The sequence below is a fragment of the Nerophis ophidion genome, linkage group LG12 (genome assembly GCF_033978795.1).
Source record: "Nerophis ophidion isolate RoL-2023_Sa linkage group LG12, RoL_Noph_v1.0, whole genome shotgun sequence".
Taxonomy (NCBI): domain Eukaryota; kingdom Metazoa; phylum Chordata; class Actinopteri; order Syngnathiformes; family Syngnathidae; genus Nerophis; species Nerophis ophidion.
The window spans coordinates 35,748,870-35,769,633 of NC_084622.1; the positions used below are offsets into that span (position 1 = coordinate 35,748,870).

The 20,764-nt window shown below is 39.8% G+C and overlaps 1 protein-coding gene across 11 annotated transcripts in view; it reads right to left on the reverse strand.

Annotated features, from left to right (window-relative positions):
• edc4 (enhancer of mRNA decapping 4) overlaps window positions 1–20,764 on the reverse strand; it is a 41,496-nt gene that overhangs the window by 19,516 nt on the left and 1,216 nt on the right. For 3 of the 11 annotated variants that reach the window (XM_061917461.1, XM_061917455.1, XM_061917453.1), the window contains exons 2-19: window positions 17,918–18,083; window positions 14,613–14,724; window positions 12,366–12,465; window positions 11,398–11,463; window positions 9,873–10,059; window positions 9,548–9,698; window positions 8,416–8,520; window positions 7,685–7,797; window positions 7,492–7,575; window positions 7,291–7,386; window positions 6,948–7,047; window positions 6,683–6,863; window positions 6,493–6,559; window positions 5,531–5,619; window positions 5,138–5,319; window positions 4,602–4,684; window positions 2,916–3,039; window positions 2,536–2,831 (exon numbers count right to left, since the gene is read on the reverse strand). In XM_061917461.1, coding sequence (XP_061773445.1) covers window positions 2,536–2,831; window positions 2,916–3,039; window positions 4,602–4,684; window positions 5,138–5,319; window positions 5,531–5,619; window positions 6,493–6,559; window positions 6,683–6,863; window positions 6,948–7,047; window positions 7,291–7,386; window positions 7,492–7,575; window positions 7,685–7,797; window positions 8,416–8,520; window positions 9,548–9,698; window positions 9,873–10,059; window positions 11,398–11,463; window positions 12,366–12,465; window positions 14,613–14,724; window positions 17,918–18,083 — 2,302 coding nt within the window. Of the gene's footprint in view, window positions 1–2,535; window positions 2,832–2,915; window positions 3,040–4,601; window positions 4,685–5,137; window positions 5,320–5,530; window positions 5,620–6,492; window positions 6,560–6,682; window positions 6,864–6,947; window positions 7,048–7,290; window positions 7,387–7,491; window positions 7,576–7,684; window positions 7,798–8,415; window positions 8,521–9,547; window positions 9,699–9,872; window positions 10,060–11,397; window positions 11,464–12,351; window positions 12,466–14,612; window positions 14,725–17,917; window positions 18,084–20,764 lie in introns of those variants that run through there. The other 8 variants (XM_061917463.1, XM_061917457.1, XM_061917460.1 and 5 more) reach the window with 6 other exon arrangements.

The window sequence follows — 20,764 nt, forward strand, 5'->3', positions numbered from 1 at the left end:
TTCGAAGCGATTCTGGACCACCATCCGCCGCCTCAGGAAGGGGAAGCAGTGCACTGTCAACACTGTGTATGGTGCGGATGGTGTTCTGCTGACCTCAACTGCGGATGTTGTGGATAGGTGGAAGGAATACTTCCACCTATCCACCTCAATCCCACCAAGACGTCTTCCTACGAGGAAGCAGTGCCTGGGGAATCTGTGGTGGGCTCTCCTATTTCTGGGGCTGAGGTTGCCGAGGTAGTTAAAAAGCTCCTCGGTGGCAAGGCCCCAGGGGTGGATGAGATCTGCCCGGAGTTCCTTAAGGCTCTGGATGCTGTGGGGCTATCTTGGCGGACAAGACTATGCAGCATAGCGTGGACATCAGTGGCCTAGTGGGTAGAGTGTCCGCCCTGAGATCGGTAGGTCGTGAGTTCAAATACCGGCTGAGTCATACCAAAGACTATAAAAAATGGGACCCATTACCTCCCTGCTTGGCACTCAGCATTAAGGGTTGGAATTGGGGGTTAAATCACCATAAAAGATTCCCGGGCGCGGCACCGCTGCTGCCCACTGCTCCCCTCCCTTCCCAGGGGGCGATCAAGGGTCAAATGCAGAGAATAATTTCGCCACACCTTGTGTGTGTGTGTGACAATCATTGGTACTTTAACATCGGGGGCTGTACCTCTGGATTGGCAGACCGGGGTGGTGGTCCCTCTCTTTAAGAAGGGGGACCATAGGGTGCCCTTCCGGTAAGGGTGTACTGGAGAGGAGGCTACGCCAGATTGTCGAACCTCGGATTCAGGAGGAACAGTGTGGTTTTCGTCCTGGTCGTGGAACTGTAGACCAGCTTTATACTCTCGGCAGGGTTTATGAGGGTGCATGGGAGTTTGCCCAACCAGTCTACATGTGCTTTGTGGACTTGGAGAAGGCATTCGACCGTGTCCCTCGGGAAGTGCTCAGAGAGTATGGGGTATCGGACTGTCTTATTGTGGCGGTCCGCTCCCTGTACGATCAGTGTCAGAGCTTGGTCCGCATTGCAGGCAGTAAGTCGGACACATTTCCAGTGAGGGTTGGACTCCGACAAGGCTGTCCTTTGTCACCGATTCTGTTCATAAATTTTATGAACAGAATTTCTAGGCGCAGTCAAGGCGTTGAGGGGTTCCGGTTTGGTGGCCGCGGCATTAGGTTTCTGCTTTTTGTAGATGATGTGGTCCTGATGGCTTCATCTGGCCGGGATCTTCAGCTCTCACTGAAGATCCCGGCCAGCCGAGTGTGAAGCGACCCGAATGGGAATCAGCACTCCAAGTCCGAGTCCATGGTTCTCGCCCGGAAAAGGGTGGAGTGCCATCTCCGGGTTGGGGAGGAGACCCTGCCCCAAGTGGAGGAGTTCAAGTACCTAGGAGTCATGTTCAAGAGTGAAGTGAAGTGAATTATATTTATATAGCGCTTTTTTTCTTAAGTGACTCAAAGCGCTTTACATAGTGAAACCCAATATCTAAGTTACATTTAAACCAGTGTGGGTGGCACTGGGAGCAGGTGGGTAAAATGTCTTGCCCAAGGACACAACGGCAGGGACTAGGATGGCAGAAGCGGGAATCGAACCTGCAACCCTCATGTTGCTGGCACGGCCGCTCTACCAACCGAGCTAAACCGCCCCGAGCTAAACCGAGTGGGGGAAGAGTGGATCGTGAGATCGACAGGCGGATCGGTGCGGTGTCTTCAGTAATGCGGACGATGTATCGATCCGTTGTGGTGAAGAAGGAGCTGAGCCGGAAGGCAAAGCTCTCAATTTACCGGTCGATCTACGTTCCCATCCTCACCTATGGTCATGAGCTTTGGGTCATGACCGAAAGGATAAGATCACGGGTACAAGCGGCCGAAATGAGTTTCCTCCGCCGTGTGGCGGGGCTCTCCCTTAGAGATAGGATGAGAAGCTCTGCAATTCGGGAGGAGCTCAAAGTAAAGTCGCTGCTCCTCCACATCGAGAGGAGCCAGGTGAGGTGGCTCGGGCATCTGGTCAGAATGCCACCCGAACGCCTCCCTAAGGAGGTGTTTAGGGCACGTCCAACCGGTAGGAGGCCACGGGGAAGACCCAGGACACGTTGGGAAGACTATGTCTCCCGGCTGGCCTAGGAACGCCTTGGGATCCCCCGGGAAGAGATAGGCAAAGTGGCTGGGGAGAGGGAAGTCTGGGCTTCCCTGCTTAGGCTGCTGCCACCGCGACCTGACCTCGGATAAGCGGAAGAAGATGGATGAATGGATGGATGGATTATTAATACATTTTCAAAAATATCTAAAAAAAATGTTTTCACATTGACATTATGGGGTATATTGTGTGGAGAATTGTTGGGACAAAAATGAATGTCTTGGAATAAGGCTGTAACAAAACAAAATCTGGAAAAACTTGAGAGCTGTAAATACTTTCCGAATGCACTGTATATACCATTGTCAATCAGTGGATCTTTTCCAAATAAATAAAATGTCAAATGCATTGCAGTTCCTACATTTCTTTTATCACCTACTGAAATATCCTGCATTGTACTTATTAGTTCAATGTACCTGTTGCTGTTGGCTGACCGTGGCGATGTGAGCAAATGTAGAGCAGAGGCAGCAGAGGCCATGCTGTCAGTCTGAAGAGCAGACATAGGTAAAGAGTCCAAAGTGGACACAAGACCATGCTGAAGCTGTAAGGTCTGTGACGCAATCTCTGGCATGTCCTGAGACATGACAGTGGATGCCGAGGAGATAACATCAGGTGAACGGGCCCTCGTCGGGGAGGCAAGTGGTGGGAAGAGTGGAGAATCTAGAACCAGAGGGCTGTCAATCCCGATTGGAGCGCTAGTGGATGCAAATGCCTGCAGAAAAGGAATAGCCAGGCAGAATTACAACAAGCCAGAAGAGTGACAAAAATAGATAGTAGAAAGTGTTTTAAGTCTTACTTGGATGTTCTCCAATCCAGGCAAGAGAGAAGAAGCAGGTCTTGGACTGCTACTGGAAGTAGGGAGTGCCAAATTATTACTATGATCTGCCCTGTTTGGGCTCTGACTAATGTCATCTGAAGGTCTGTGGGGAAAACATTAAGATTAGGTTTTCCTCATTCAAAATGATTCAACCCTCATCGTAAATCTGTGAAGTTTGTAAATTGCAGTGGATTGCAATCAGCGAGCAAAACAAAAAAAATTTAAATACCTCATAATAACATTGCACACGGTCACAAATTGATTATACATTTTACAACTAAATATTTACAATGGGGGTTGAATGATTTAGAGTGCAACTGTATGCACATTGGAATAATTCATAAAAAGGTATGGATGCATTGAGCAAAGATCTTTTTGAATACAGAGGAGGACAAAAGTTTACAATGTGATGCTTTCTCCACTTACATTTCAAAAAATGTATCTGTGTGGCTGATTCAAATGGTTATAGCATGGAAAAAAAACAAAACGCACCCTTCAACTGTTAAGGATTCTGTGTACAATCTGCTTATATACACTAACCCGCCACAACTTTATACCTAAATAATATTATATTCACAGCAGGTATGTTAATTTTGACAATAAAAGGTATATATTAGACCAGAAATTTACATTTTAAGAAATTCATATCTACATCTGGAAAAAAGTTTTATTTTAGACTGGTGAAATCTATTTTCATATGTAAAAGCATCTGGAGCTTGTAGATAACCTGCCCAAGAGGATACTGAAGGGTTTAACTCCCTAAAAAGAACAAGTGAGAAAAGCTATGGTTGTAAGCATCAAAAAAGAATTCTAAAGTTTGGTGATGTCAATTGGTCACAGGAATGCTGCAGTTATGGCAAAGAAAGATTTTACAAAGATCCGTTAAATTGTAAATCTTATCCATTTTCTACCGCTTGTCCCTTTTGGGGTCGCTGGAGCCTATTTCAGCTGCATTTTCTACCGCTTGTCCCTTTTGGGGTCGCTGGAGCCTATTTCAGCTGCATTCGGGCGGTAGGCGGCATACACTCTGGACAAGTCGCCATCTCCTCGCAGGGCCAACACAGACAGACAGACAACATTCACACTCATATTGACCATAAGTCTATCTGTTCCACTACTTCTTCTAGCCTATAAATTTAGTGTGCTGTTACACAATTTAGAAGTTAGCATTATTTGTATCAGATCTTGATGTACTAAACAAGTATTTACAAGTAAAATATTTATCTCTTGTATAATATTCATATTCTGTGGCCAAAATCAAATGCCACATTAAAGAGGATAATATTTTAAATGTCATTATATTCAAGCAAAAAATACATATCTTGTAACACTATATGTTGTTCAGTTAGAGTTGTTCCAGTTCAACAAAATAATATCCTTCTCTCTATAACAGGTCAATCTCTCAAGTCAAAGCACGGTTTAAAATAGCCATAAAATAAGCCTAGAAAGCATATTGGGAGAATTTGGATTAATTAACCCGTAAATGACAATATATTCGAAAACTGAACCAGGTTTCCCACAGTGGGATCTAAATTATTACGTAAAACACTAACTTTACCAGAAGTTTTGTTAAAGTGGAATAATAATGAACCTCACAACGAAGTGTAGTAAATGCTTTACTGACCTTGAGTTTATATTGCATTCCAATCATACAGAAAAACCCACCTATTTGTTGAGTCTGTTGAGTTGCTGCTGATTGCGGTTACAATTGTCAGACTGCTCGCACTACTGCCAGGAGATGCAGGCACCTAAAAGTAAATAAATATATATCAAATGCAACAAGAACAACAAAATTAAAATACAGCTGTCTTTATTGATGTGATGTTTCAAACCAGAGATGCTGTTCTCTTCTTATTACAAGACGGTATAATACGGTTGGTTAAATTTTGGTAACAGATGAGATATCATAAATTTAAAGATTAGTGAATATTGGCTATAACAAAAGTGTTGTGTTTCTATATATAAGAGGATGATTATGAATTGATTAACGTGGACCCAGACTTAAACAAGTTAAAAAACTTATTTGGGTGTTACCATTTAGTGGTCAATTGTAAGGAATATGTACTGAACTGTCCAATCTACTAATAAAAGTTTCAATCAAAAAAAGAGCAGAAATGTGGACATCAGATCAGTTAGTAACAGAATAGAGACTATATGAACACAGAATGGAAAACGTAAACATGATTTTGAAGGGTTTGTACCGATGTGCTTGGTGTCATGAAGGCATCAGGAGTCATCAACTTGGGCATTGACCCATTGCCATTGGTTGTATTTGACAGGAAATCAACAGGGCCAGGAATAGAAGGCATGTTTAAGTCTGTCTGGGAGCCACTCCCGGAGTCCTTGTCAGAACTTTGGTCTGTTAGATGGTCTGAAAACCCTGCTAAATACATAAAATACTTTAATCTTTTAAATTCAAGAAAAGAGTGATAAAAATCCTAAAATAAAATTATCACACACTTTATTGAATGCTTTTAAATTGAAATGGATAACATTATTCTACTCTTTCAGTGTGACAGTAAAATTTGACGCAAAAGAAAAAACATCCACTTAAGTGAGCCCTGTTGTACTTTTTAGAAAATTATGTGACCAACCAAAACCATCTGGCGCATCAGAATGGGATAGGAAACTTGAGTTGGAACCCGTATTTGGCTGGAACCAAATTTGGACATCCTGTAGACTCCTAAAACATATGACACACAAACATTTGTGTAAATAGATGAAAGTTATGAGATAAAAATGTGTATGTTAGTTACAAAATGTCCAGTTTACTTGTGTTAAAAATACTGTATGGTTATTGGATTTAATAAATAGACCCTCAGCAAAACCTTAAGACCAGTGGAGAATTGCAAGTGTTAGCATTTTTAGCTGTGGGTTGTGTGGAGCAGTGTTTCTCAACCTTTTTCAGTGATGTACCCCGTGAAATTTTTTTTAAATCATTTAATTTAATTTTTTTTTATAATTGGGGTCGCTGGAGCCAATCTCAGCTGCATTCTGGCGGAAGGCGGTGTACACCCTGAACAAGTCGCCATCTCATCACAGTTTAGTTGTTGAAATGAATAACCAAGGCCCTTAGGCCTCTTGCAATGCACCATTGCTGATACTGTTGTGCCTATTCTTTTTATTACATTTTGATGCTTTTCCAACATCTGATCACAAGCAATCCACCAGTGCAAAATGTGAATATTTGTAGTCCTTAACATTTTGTTGAGGAGTATTAATATGTATATGTCAGTTGGAACATCTTTGTGTGTATTTCGCATGTTGTACACATGCTTGGGTAAGTTGCCTCAGAATACTCCAGCTTCCTTCTACATCACCAAAAAATGCACTATAATTGGAGAATAGGTCATTGTAGACTCTAATTTTCCACGGTTATGAGTGGCGACCAGTTCAGTGTATACCTCGTCTTGGCCAAAGCCAGCTGGGATAGGCTGATGAGAACATTGATATATGGATGTTCTACATGAATACAGTACCCATCAAAAGTGTAGGCGCTTTCTCGTGCTTATTCATGTGAATTTGTGTTTTACTTAAACAGTGAACAGGAACTCACTTGGTGTGAACACAGTAGAGTTTAATCTGAATGCCGGATTTTGACTCTGTGGGTCCTTGAGTCCCCTCTGGAAGAAATTAAATGCATTGGAAATATATTAAGTAAACATGATGCTGTAAATTACAATCCAGATATTACTTTTAAAAAGAGCACTTTGCTTTACATGTTTTTAAGTGCATCATGCACACACCTGTAGTAGTGCTCTCACTCTCTTCCTCTGCAGGAAGATCTTCAGTGTCCCGAAAACGGCATTGGGTAACACCTTGAACTCCAAAACTGAGAACAGGATGGGTCAGTAGAAACTCTGAAACAGCGGTGAACCTCGCCTTGCCTTTTTCTAGGTCTTGTCTCAGCTGCATCACATAGAGAACCTGGCAACAATAAACCACAACTGTAGTATTTTTTTTTCTTGAATTCAACATTTCATGAACTTAAGATGACAATATCGCACTGACCTTTCTTTGTACATCGGTTAGGATGAGATACTCAGCAGAAAGATCCAGACTTGCCTTCAAACTGGGCAGAACCGTTGAGTTTACTGGATCTGGAGAGAATCTACAAAACATCGTAAAGCATTTAGAATTATCTTATGAATCATTTTCTTCAATTTAGTGGACAGTCGTGTAGCTGATGAATAAGTGCATAAACTCCAGAAAGGAAGCATCTTATTGGGTAAAAGTGTTGCTGAAAGGAGGCCTAATGACTTAAGTATCTTAAGACCTACAGCAATGATATGAAACTCACATTTTATAATACAAATAGCCATAAAAAGAGACATAATTAAAAGTAATCAATAACCTGATTGTCTGTAAACAGGTCCAAGAAACAGTGCACCACATCTTCAATTCTTGGTTTTGATCTGCTCCAGTTATCAGAAACCGCCAGAATGGAACCCTATAAAGAAGAACATTGAAATAGCCATAAAACATAGTAAAAGTGTAAATGAAGCCTAACGGTAACATCCTCATATCCGTTATCAGTAGACAGCAGTCCACTCACTCAGGGTCCTGCGTTTTGTGGTTGTCACAGAAAAGAAGGCAGGAAAGGGGGCGTCCCCCATGAGGACGTAATTCATGAAGACATCTAATTAGGAAAACAAAAAAGAGTAAACAGAAATTTGAATAATAGATACTCAAACATAAACAAACTGGATTGTACATCAACTTTAAAAAAAAAATTGGATTATGGTTACCTTGGCTTGTCTTTCCCTTCTTCTATGTATATCTGCCAGAACTTAATGTATCCATCATGACTGGCAGTGGCTAACACAGTTCCATCTGGAGATAGGGCCCCTTCACTGACACGCTAGTAAGAAAGTAAATTGTTTTTGTTATATCAGCAAAACAAATGATTAGAATAACCAACCCACAAATCTTTGAATAAAAATTGGTACTTAAAATGTTTCTCATTTCTTTTTCAGGGTATACAAGTCAACAATATGCATGAAATATTGGAACAAAAGTCTTCCCTAAAATGTGTTGATCAACCCAGGAAAAAACATTTTGCGTGGAGACCAAGTCCTTGAATAAATCATACACCAGATTGCAAGGAAATTTTCTGCGAAAGTTTCGAAGTCATCATGCTCATCGAAAAGCTGGGTGTGGAAGTTAAAAGCGTATGGGACCATGCAAACTAGTAATTGTAAAATCCCAAAGAAAGATGTGTTGTGAGTTATTTAAAATTTAGTGCATGTATGCAAATTTGCTTCCAATGCCAAGGAGCCTATTTGGAGCAAATTTTGAAAAGAACATGACTTTTATGCCAAAGCGCCCAACATGACTCAAACTTTTATTTACACAGACTGAAATTTAAGGTGGACCTTTGTAGGATTTAATAACCCTTTTATGGGTGTTTTTTGGGGTCAACTTATATTATTTTAGCAGTCCCCACTTATATCAAAATATTAAAATGGTTGAGCCCTACCTGAGTATAACCAGCTACTGTGATGAGACCTTCTTTCAAATCTGCAGCATCAACAGGCCAACTGACATTGCTGGCTCTCAAGACTTCTAGGTCCCAAACTTCTGCCTGGAAAAGAGCAAAACAATTACATAAATTCCAGGAATTTTGATCATAAATACACACAATTCTGATCCTGAAACACATTGTAAGACTGTTGGTGATCAGCCAATAGCAAACTTGTTTCCAAAAAAAAATACATTGATTGATTAGGCACAAAACTATTGCGTGGGGATCTTGTCAAGGCTGCCACAACTGAAACATCACTTTTTTCAGCATTTGTGGTAACTTTAAAAGCTGAGACACAGGCATGTGGAGTATATGATCTGAAAAAGATTTATAATAGTTGTAAAATCATTGGTCGCTTGGAAAAGATAGTGGGGTGACAAAGCCAGTGGTCACCAACCCCCATTGCAAATACATTTGAAAATTACAGTGTGCTCTCGATTGTTTGGGGGGCTACGCTCCAAGTCCCTCTAACCCTGTGGTATAGGTACGCTAGTATATGATTTTTATTGATATTATATACATTAGACGTGTTAAGTCCTTCACACAGATGTCACACACACTTATAACATTTCTTATGCTTATAAAACACTTTATATACTTTAAAACCTAAACATTTTAACAATTAAAACTTGTATGGTTACTGAAATCTAAATCTACTCAAAGGTACATCCATTTTTATTTTATGTCTCTCGGATGTCTTACTTTGAAAGAAACCCCACCTTCAACCACGTGTCACACCAACACATTTGATGAAGACTCCTCCATCATTGTGCGCAGTTACGGGCAAAATGAGTTACAGGAGAATAAAGGTCTGGTTGCAATTATACTGACATAATTAGTACACGTGAACTGTAATGGTCTCTCCCCTTTATTGATATTCATATTATGTCACACACACAAACCCATCCATGCAAAGTTCAGTCAAACTGGTATTCAGAAATAGGGGATAAAATATCAATGTGCAAGCAGTGTCAGCCAACGACTTACAGCTGCTTTTAAATGACTACAAGCAGAATTTAGTCAATATAGTCAAATATATAGTCAATATATAGTCAAAAAAAGATACATTTCTTTATTAAATATGTACCCTGTCTTCATGTAGAAGAGCCAAGGTCTGGTTTGTGTCATCCTGGTTGTTGACCTCATTGTCCTCTGGGATGAAAGGGCACCAAATGAGACGGCGATGCGAGTTCAGCAGAGTGTCCTGTGGCCTTCGGATATGAATAATTATCTGATCTCTTTTAGGCACATGGATTAAGGAAAGCAAGATAAAATGCAACTGCGGCATCAAAAGGTTTGCTGGCTATACAAATCTCTGGTAGTTATGGCTGGTATTCTAGAAGGTGAATAGGCCAAAATGGCTGTTATGAAACCAGCAGAAAAAAATGTAGTGTAACTTCTTGTCAGGATACAGTATTGTATTTCCGGTACATGTGAGCTGCCAAACCATCAAGTTGCCAGCTTCATCTACACAACCCAACAGAGAGCAGTCCAGGTGGGCGAAAGCCAGATCTGTGACAGCACCAGTGAAGCCTTTCAGTAGGGAACGCTCTGCAGTGCCCACACTCAATACACGTATCATGGCCTGGTTGTTGGCTCCTGCGGGTGACAATGTAATTAATTTTATTCAGTATATTAGTAGAAAATAAACTATACAATAATATTGTTCAGCACTGTGTAATATGTTTAAAAATTGCATCGATCATGTACACACCCCATAAAAACATCTCAAGGTCGGCAAAAAAAGTTTGAGTATTTGCATTTAGCACTGGTGGACAGTAACCGGACTGCACATACAACTTCAAAATGCAAAAAGAAGAAATTGGAGCAAAAGACAATAAATAGAGGCCTCAATGTATTAAAAACTTTAAACACAAACAGGGTGTTAAATAACAGATCAGTTTATGACTATGCCACTAAACAGTCAAGATATGCGCTAAAATTTGACTTCTGATTTTCTGTTACTCGCAGTCATAAGCTGCTGATAGCAAAGGCATAGAGACTTTCCGTATGTGTATATGGAAAGATTGTCAATCTGCTCAAGCAAGGCTTCTGGTCTCATTAAAACAGTGATCTTATTCTTCCTCAAAACATTCTGAGAGCCCGCTCACCTTTTGCAAAAGGCTATGAAAGTGTAGAGTTCTCAGAAAATTAGAAGAAACTCTTTTAGCACAGATTTGGACTTTTTACTTTTGATCTGCTGATGAACAGCCGGTTTGAATTTAAATGCAGTTTTTAATCAATTGCAGATTATTGTTTTGTCTCTTTCTCCTGTTTTTGCGGTTAGATGCTCTACTTACTATCCTCCAGCGCATCATTTAAATACTTGTAAATCAGGAACGTGTGGCCAGGAGGCGGGTGAGGCTTGAAAAACAATAATGATAAGATAAAATAAGCTGTTCATTGAACTGTATCAAAAAAATTCATTCTGAACGATTACAATCGTTTAACATTTTCTTAAAGGCCTACTGAAATGAGATTTTCTTATTTAAACGGGGATAGTAGGTCTATTCTATGTGTCATACTTGATCATTTCGCGATATTGCCATATTTTTGCTGAAAGGATTTAGTAGAGAACATCCACGATAAAGTTCACAACTTTCGGTGCTAAGACAAAAGCCCTGCCTCTACCGGAAGTCGCAGACGATGACGTCGCAAGTGTGGGGGCTCCTCACATATTCACATTGTTTATAATGGGAGCCTCCAACAAAAAGTGCTATTCGGACCGAGAAAACGACAATTCCCCCATTAATTTGAGCGAGGATGAAAGATTCGTGTTTGAGGATGTTAATAGCGACGGACTAGAAAAACAAAAAAAAAGTTAAAAAAAAAAAACGCGATTGGGACGGATGTTTTTAGACACATTTAATAGGATAATTCTGGGAAATCCCTTATCTGCTTATTGTGTTGCTAGTGTTTAAGTGAGTTAAATAGTACCTGATAGTCGGAAGGGTGTGTCCACGGGTGTGTTGACGTGCAGTGTCTCAGGGGAGTCGACGGCAGCTGCATGGACGACACAAGCTCAGCTTTTCTCCGGTAAGAAGCGACTTTTTAACCACAATTTTCTCACCGAAACCCGCTGGTTGACATTCCGTTTTGATTCATGTTGGCTTAACCGTGCTCTGATCCATAGTAATTTTTCACCTCCAGGAATTTTAAACAAGGAATCACTGTGTGTTTTGTGTGGCTAAAGGCTAAAGCTTCCCAACTCCATCTTTCTACGGTGACTTCTCCAATATTAATTGAACAAATTGCAAAAGATTCAGCAACACAGATCTCCAAAATACTGTATAATTATGCCGTTTAAGCAGACGACATTTAGCTGTGTGTGTGCGTAGCACTCATACTTCCTAAAAACGCGTGACGTCTTGCGTACACGTCATCATTACACGACGTTTCCAGGATGAAACTCCAGGAAAATTTTAAATTGCAATTTAGTAAACTAAAAAGGCCGTATTTGCATGTGTTGCAATGTTGATATTTCATCATTGATATATAAACTATCAGACTGCGTGGTGGGTAGTAGTGGGTTTCAGTAGGCCTTTAAGTGAAAATCAATGAAATTGCATATTTCCTGATTAAATGCAGGTCAGAAAAGTGATATGACACTACCATAAATCGTTCCTCTATTATTCAGTGCGCAAGAAAACTCATGTTTGTACACTGCGCCGAGCCCTGAGTGCACTTGGGCAAACTACAGGGTAGAAAGCTAAGACAAGGTTTCCGTGAGAACATAACCGTAAAGTTTCAAAAAAATGTCAATGCCTCTCTGGGTATAAACCTTATTGCACGTCACTGTTAAAAATTTAATTTTCACATTGTTTTTCCATTTTCCTTGATGTAAAGATTTTGTTTAGAAGCGTACTAAAACAGTCCGAGTAAATCTCTTACCTCTAATTGCTTACCTCTAATTGCATACGCCATGAAGGAATTTGACACAGCAATAAGTCTGCCATAATGATACTTGTGCTCCCATTCATATTTGGCAACTGGCTTGATTTTCACCTAAAAGAAAGACACATTTATAATTCAAACTGCATAAGTAATGTTAATGTCAGTCTGGATCTGATAAAAACACATTGATGGTGAACTTCATACAAGTCAACGTGAAAATTTAATCATATGAAGACGATAACGAAAGACATGTTGAACGTAATCCAAAGACAACGTCTTAACAAAAGAAACATACACAAACTGTGAATCACAGAAATTAAAAGGCACCAAATATTGAGCAATTACAGAGCAGTGTTTTAAATCCCTAATATTTTTAAGACAAATTCACACCAGTGCCCCTATGCATTGATTTAGATCTCAATACATTACTGTGTTGCATTGACATTTGTGTAATTATTGAGCTGTTTGTTGGTGCCAAGTGTTGCAATAGCTCAGTCTGTAAAAACTTTGGCTTCTTGTTTAAGTATTTCTGAGATTACAGAGGTTTCCTTGAGTAAGGCACCAAACCCTCCGAGCACAGTCAATTTGGACATTCCCTCACTTGTCTCCAAGAGCTCTTCTTGCAAACCTGCATTTGCGTGGTCAGATTCTGAACTTCTGGGTGGAGTAGAGCAATGTATACAACCCATCCATCCAGCCATTTTCTACCGCTTATCCCTTTTGGGGTTGCGGGGGGGTGTTGGAGCCTATCTCAGCTGCATTCGGGCGGAAGGTGGGGTTCACCCTAGACAAGTCACCACCTCATCACAGGGCCAACACAGATAGACAGACAACATTCACACTCACATTCACACACTAGGGCCAATTTAGTGTTGCCAATCAACCTATCCCATGTTGCATGCTTTTGGAGGTGGGAGCAAGCCGGAGTACTCGGATGGAACCCAGGCAGTCACGGGGAGAACATGCAAACTCCACACAGAAAGATCCCCAGCCCGGGATTGAACACAGGACTACTCAGGACCTTCGCATTGTGAGTTACATGCACTAACCCCTGTACCACCGTGCCGCCCCATTTATACAACCACTACAATAAAACAAAAATGATTATTAAAAAATACAAATAAAAAAAACAGGCAGTGAGGCACTTAATTAGTCAACCATATTTCTGTCTTAGCATTAAAACTGACCTTCAAACGTCCAAAAACCACAGCTTTTTGCATTGCAACATATTTAAACATCACGAGCCATATAACAAGTCACATACCTTATCATTTAAAAAACATTAATATTTTTTCAAATCACAAGCGATACCATATTCTGTACAAGGTTGGGGAACACACATAACATGACTATGTATCAAATATGTTATGTACACACAAATAAGTTCTGTGACAGCAGCTAACAGACGATGATAAATGTATTTTCTCTTACCAACCGGTGAGACTCAAGAGCAGTGTTTGGAACATTACTTTTTAAAGTTACTTGTTACTTTGCCACACAAGTAAATGAATTAGTAACATAATGACTCTTTAATAAATGCAATTAGTTACTAAGGAAAGTAATCATAGCATTACTTTTTAATAAAAATATACTAAAATAGCTGGCATATGTAGTTGAAAGATGTTTCATGAAAGCAGTGTGTGTGTGTGTGTGCCTGTAAAAGGTGGTGCCTTTTGTTAAGTGACCTGTGACGTCAGCAAGAAAGCCAAACAGAGCAGCATTAGCTCAGCTGTGTTTGTTAGGTCTTGCAGTACAGGAGCTCTATTGAATCTCTTCAATGGATTGTCTTATCACTGGTTAATAAAGAGATTGAATGTGCTTCGATGGCTGTCTTATCTTCTTATCCACAGATTGGTATTGTAGGACTTCAAGCTTGTCACTTCAGTCATTGATTTTTTATTAAATATTTCCACCTGGCAGTAATAGTAGTGTGTGTGTGATTGTGTGAATACTTAGAACTGTGATGTTTCCTACTCCGATTAGATATCAGGTTAAATAATAGTGTAGTGATGCTTGTTACTTCTACAAGTAAAAATATATTTACTGCATTGAATTTGCTGTTTCTGACATTGTCATGCCAAAAATAGCATGCCACATTACATCAAACCTATCGGCAATGGTGTAACGTACATAAAAGTAATTAGTCAAATAACTTGTTAATAGTATAAGTAAAGGTGATCGTAACGTATTCCAAACACTGCTCATGAGTAATTACCAGTATAGACAAGGTCAGGAAGTAAGAGTAGTTTAAATCTTACCATGTTGCTACCTCGAGCCTTGCTATTGATGCTGGAGTCCTGACTCGCCACAATCTCCACATCTTCTGAAGTGATGGCGATACAGGTAGACCGATCGTCACCAGAGAGGTGTCTGAAATTGCGGTACATTAAAATTTTCAGTCTTCTTTGTTATAAAATTTACTTAGGAAATGTATTTTTTAGATATATGATCTGTGTTGGGCAAATGTATTAAAATAAGTAGTCTGTTATAACTACAACTAGTTACTTTCTCAAAAACCTAATTTCCTCACTTAAGTAATGGAATTACTATTCATAAATGTAAGCGACCGTGTGCAAGTTGTTGATGTACGGACCGGTGTTGGAAGTGAACACTGAGGTTGACATGTTGAAATAAAAATTGTCATAGAGTTGCTGTGTCACTGTGTCGAGATGAAACACTAATAAAACATCAAGATAGCTCTGGAGTAGTGGAAGCTAATTGCAGGAGTTCTTTGTTCATGTGTATCCCCTTTTTGGTTTACTGACGTTTCCCACTTGTTTTCTACCACTTGTCCCTCTCGAGTCGCGGAGAGTGCACTGCCAAAACAGGACTTTGTGATGACATAAGCAAGACACACGCGATTGTTGGCAGCGAAGACAGCAGGTCAAAGATCTGGATGTACTTAAACATTCCCGAAATATATCCGCAAACAGCGACCTATAAAGTGTGCAAAGTGCAAATATTAAGAGGACATTGGCAGCGTTAAAGGAGAGAAAATGCAGCTTGAGCAGCAGGGTGTAGCATATGTGACATCAGGCTCGTATCCGCTCTCTATGTTTGACGCGAACATCGAATGACGGACAAAGAAGTCTCTAAACAGGATTGCAGTCTATGATAACACCAGAAAAACAAGCTAATTTTGTTGGTTGTCTGTTTTTAATAAAAATTTTAATTAAAAGTGAATTATGTATTGCCTTAAAGGCCATGTCCACACGAACACAAAGAGTTTCAAAAACACATATTTGGGGTTAAAACAATCTCCATCCACACAAGTGTAGTTTCAAAAGTGTCTATGTCTACACACAAACACACATATACCTGCTATCATTCACATTTTGTCCAATCAGAAGCCTGAAAAAATCATCAGCAATAGCTGACTTGGTGCAGCATTGCGGTTCCTATTGTGTTTATTTTGATAGATTTTAGACCAGGGGTGTCCAAACTTTATCCACTGAGGGCCGCACACTGAAAAATCAAAGTAAGTGGCGGCCATTTTGATATTTTTATTTTTAAAAACAATACAATATATGTATAAAAATTATTAATTTCGGCCTCCACTCAGGCTTGATCTCAGGGACCCTTAAGGGTTTTGGTCAAAAAAATACTACAAATGTGTCATTATTGAGTATTATTATTTTTATTATTATTCAAGTTTTAAATCTGTGGATCAACATTAGGTCTATCTGTCAATATAATGATTTTAAAGATTCAAGTTGTATGCTCTTTTTATCACAAACAAACTTTTTTTTAATGGAAAAAATCACAAAATATGCAATATTTTCACCCAATAATTTTTTGAAGTGGCATATTTGAGATTATATAATAATTGGAGCCTTAAAAAAGTCAATAACTAATAACACCTTTGATTTTAATTCATTATTATTTTTTGAGCAAAAACACTTAAAAACAAATCACACTAAAATTATTGGGGATCCAAAAGGGTCCTACTCATTAAAGTGTTAAAAAATAAATTATACATTTTTTTACTGTTTACTTTTAACACAATAATCTCGATATCAACTTCAGATCTATCCGTCAATTATAAATTTTATTGTTGTTTATGTTTTTTGTTTGTTCATTTTAGGCCCTTCTTTAAAAAAACAGCTCGGTTTTTTATATGGCAAACACAAAATATGCAACATTTTTCCCAAAAAATATCTCAAAGTGAAAATTTAACGTGACGTAATTGGAGCCTTGAATAAGTCAATAATTCATAATGACATTGATTTTGATTCATTATTATTTTTTAAAGAAAGAAACAGCCTGCATGGCAGCTTTGTGTTATTAGCGTAAACATTGCAACATTTTTTTGTTACATATCACCCGTTTGCTCTTGTATATCACTTTTTACGTTTTAAAAATGTTTCAATCGTATTTTTAAAATGTGCTGTGGGGCCGTTAAAAAATTACTTGCGGGCCGCAAATGGCCCCCAGCCGCACTTTGGACACCCCTGCTTTAGACGAACAATGACACGTACGTTATCTTTAAAACCTGCCTCCACCTACACACAGAGCTCTGGGAACACTATTAAAGAGTGAATGCACGCCTGTGCTACTGAAACCCAACACTTATAGCACTATAGCGTGTTGAGCAACATAGTGATGTATTACATGTGCAGTGAAGTGTACATTATTTCTAAAATCAGCACGTATTATTAACGAGCCAAGGAAACTATTTTGCATGTTTAAGTATCTATATAAAGTGCACCAACGTGCATGTGCCGCTGCAAAACTGTCATGGAATTATAATGCATCTAATTAAGGATATAGTGATATAGTACATGTGCAATGAAGTGTGTATCGTAATTAACATCAGTACACACTACAAGGAGGACGCTACATTGGTTTTTTTTTTAGTTGCTTGGTCGCGCCCGGTTCATGGAAGCAAGACACGTAAGTTAACTTCAAGATTTGTCGTTAAACAAGGGCTAAAATCATAAAAATAATGTTGCATCTTTCTTATGACACAAAACAAAAAATCTTGCTTGTCAATGTTGTCCCATCAGGTGGAGAGATTAGACAGCGATTGCATCCAAAACAACTGACTGTCATTTGCACTGGCGGGAGTGTCGCAAAACTTATTTTGAAGTCTTTTATTATTAATGTTGAGTGAAAATAGCAGCATGTTAACGTTCAAACATACAGTAATTCCTCTTATAATGTTTTTAAAGCCAGCAAGGCAGTGTTAAGTTTGGAAATGACAGCGTACAACAGTTATGTCATCACAAGTCTCCGTTTGTGCCATGTACACACATACGCTAAGCGGAGAGTTTTGGATCTCTGCACTTTGGCCAGCGTTTGTAAATGTCTGCATTTTTAAAGACAAAAGTATGCGTCTGCATGTGGACAAGAGGCCGAAACGTTAGCTTTGACTACTAAATAAGGCAATTTTTTTTTTTTTAAACAACACCTTGAGGCAGCGAAGATTATTCAAACATATTTTGTAATCGAATTACTCGAGTTACTCAATGAATCGTTTCAGCTCTAGATTTTAAGCCATATTCGCCATCCCTAGTTATGATACAGGGTGTGAGAGTTACAAAAAGGTAGAACTTTAACTTACATTATCTGGGTATCCTGAGGAATGCTGGTCTCATCTGTGGAAATAGGTCTGGTGGAGTCTGACATGGTTGACAAATCACCCGATTCAAGAAGACCTGCTGTTCCCAATAGGCCATTCAGCTCTCCATTAAAGGACATCCGTCTCTGACCATCACCTGAATGTGCATCTGTAAAATGTAATGTATTTCTTTCAGTTGGCGTCAGGATGACGTAAAAACAACACCGCATTTATATCAAGTCAGAAAATTATAGATTTTGTAAATATGTATTTAACAATCTTCCCAACATGTCCTGGGTCTTCCCTGTGGTTTCCTACCGGTTGGAAGTGCCCTAAACACCTCCCTAGGGAGGCGTTCGGGTGGCATCCTGACCAGATGCCCGAACCACCTCATCTGGCTCCTCTCGATGTGGAGGAGCAGCGGCTTTACTTTGAGTTCCTCCCGGATGACAGAGCTTCTTACCCTATCTCCCGGCTGGCCTGGGAACGCCTCGGGATCCCCCGGGAAAAGCTGGACGAACTGGCTGGGAAGAGGGAAGTCTGGGCTTCCCTGCTTAGGCTGCTGCCCCCGCGACCTGACCTCTGATAAGCGGAAGAAGATGGATGGATGGATGGATGGTATTTAACAAAACTGTAATCAGTTTCACTAAGGACTGTTTTCACTGCTCGACTCTAGAAAGAGGTTCCGCAGCCTCCGTAGCAGAACCTCCAGGTTCTGTAACAGCTTCTTCCCTCAGACCATAAGACTCTTGAACGCATCATAATAATCCCCTCAATTCCCCCCAAAAAACGGATTAACTCTCTGGAATATAAAAATATATATATAACCTACATCCATAAATGTGGATGCATATGTAAAAGTGAAATATACTTATCTGTACAGTAATCTATTTATATATATCTGCACCTTGCTGCTCCTTTATCGTGCACTAAAATGAGTTAATGCAACAACATTTTGTTATCTGTACTCTAAAGTTCAAATTTGAATGACGAAATGTATCATCATGTAACCACATGATGATAAATGTGTGTAAGTCAATATTGATTCATATGTTTACAATACAATCATCAATTTTAATCATACAAACTTTAACTACCAAGCTTCCTACTCTCACTTATGGTTATGAAGTGTGGGTCATGACAGAAAGAATAAGATCGCGGATACAAGCGGCCAAAATGAGTTTCCTCAGAAGGGTGGCTGGCATTTCCCTTAGAGATAGGGTGAGAAGTTCAGTCACCCGAGAGAGACTCTGAGGAGAGCCGCTGCTCCTTCGCTTGGAAAGGAGCCAGCTTCGGTGGTTCGGGCATCTCGTGCTGATGCCTCACGAGTGTTTCCCTTGGGAGGTCCTCGTTGCACGACTCAATGGGAGGAGACCCCGCGGCTGGCCCAGGACCAGATGGAGGGGGGTTTCATCTCCTCTCTGGCTTGGGAACGCTTCGGGATTCCGCAGGAGGAAGTTGCTAATGTTGCTCTGGAGAGAGAAGTCTGGGGTCTCTGCTGAAGCTGTTATCCCCGCGACCCGATTCCGGATAAGCGGTTGAAGATGGATGGATGGATGGAACTTTAACTATCCATACTTTACTATATAATACTGTATTTATACTAGGGCTGGGCGATGTATCGATATATACGATATACCGCGGGTTTGTCTCTGTGCGATATAGAAAAAAACTATATCGTAATATTCAAGTATACGTTCTCATGCAGTTGCTTTTAGCTGAGGGCGTACACTTCAGGCTCTTCTCACACTTTCCTGTCTTTCCTTCTCACAGACAAGCAGGCGCACATTCTTACATACGTCACATACTGTCACGTCATACGTCATATACGTGTCCGCCCTCGCAGAGCAGAGAGGTAGCATACTGGGCTACGTTAGCTGCTAACGTAGCCGTACGAAAGAAAGAAGGTGCGGATCTGGTAACAAATGAAGGAAAACTTAAATCCCAATAAAAACAGCAGGGTTTCCATCGTCTGGCGGTGGTTTGGCTTCAAGTGGGAATATGTCCAACAGACAACCGTTATTTGTAAAGTGTGGGTTGAAAAAGCGTTGCTATAAAAAGTAGCATTACTGCTAATATGTAGCATCATTTGAAAAAGTCACTCGCTAGAGAATTAAGAGAATTTCATAACCTTAGTAACATACCACATAGTGAAGGACGTATACTATTTGATTTCCTATTACCGTATTTCCTTGAATTGCCGCCGGGGCGCTTATTAATTTAAAATCTCTTCTCACTCCTGCGCTTACCAAAGGCATGCGGTAAGAGTAAGCATGCGCTAATTATTTTAAAACCTCTTCTCACTCCGGCACTTACGAAAAGTATGCAATAAAAATTTGAGTGTGATGTAAGCTTGGACCTTAAATCCTACTGAATAGCTCTTAATTGTCTTCCCTTTATGCAATTTCAAATTACCGGTATTGAAATCAGCCTCCTCCATTTTGAAAATGATGACAGGGGAAGTGTCACTCGTGACGTCATGAGTTTGACAAGGCGGTAATACTAAGCATGCGCTAATTATTTTGGGAAGAGAGTTTGACACGGCAGTAATTCAAGGCAGGCGCATAATATATGCCCTGCGGCAATTCAAAGAAATACGGTATGCAGCTCATTTTTATTTGACACTTAAAATGTCTCTGACAATCTTGCACTTTATGTTTTGTAAATGACTTGAATGTTCGTGCCATTGCTTACTAACTTTAATAAATAAATTTTTGGTCAATTGACTTAGTTGTGATTTCCTTCTCTGCATGAAAGTTTAAAAGTAGCATATATGAATACAGTATGAAGAAGAATGTTTTAATGTATACACATATAATCATCATACTGCTGTGATTATATGCATCAAGT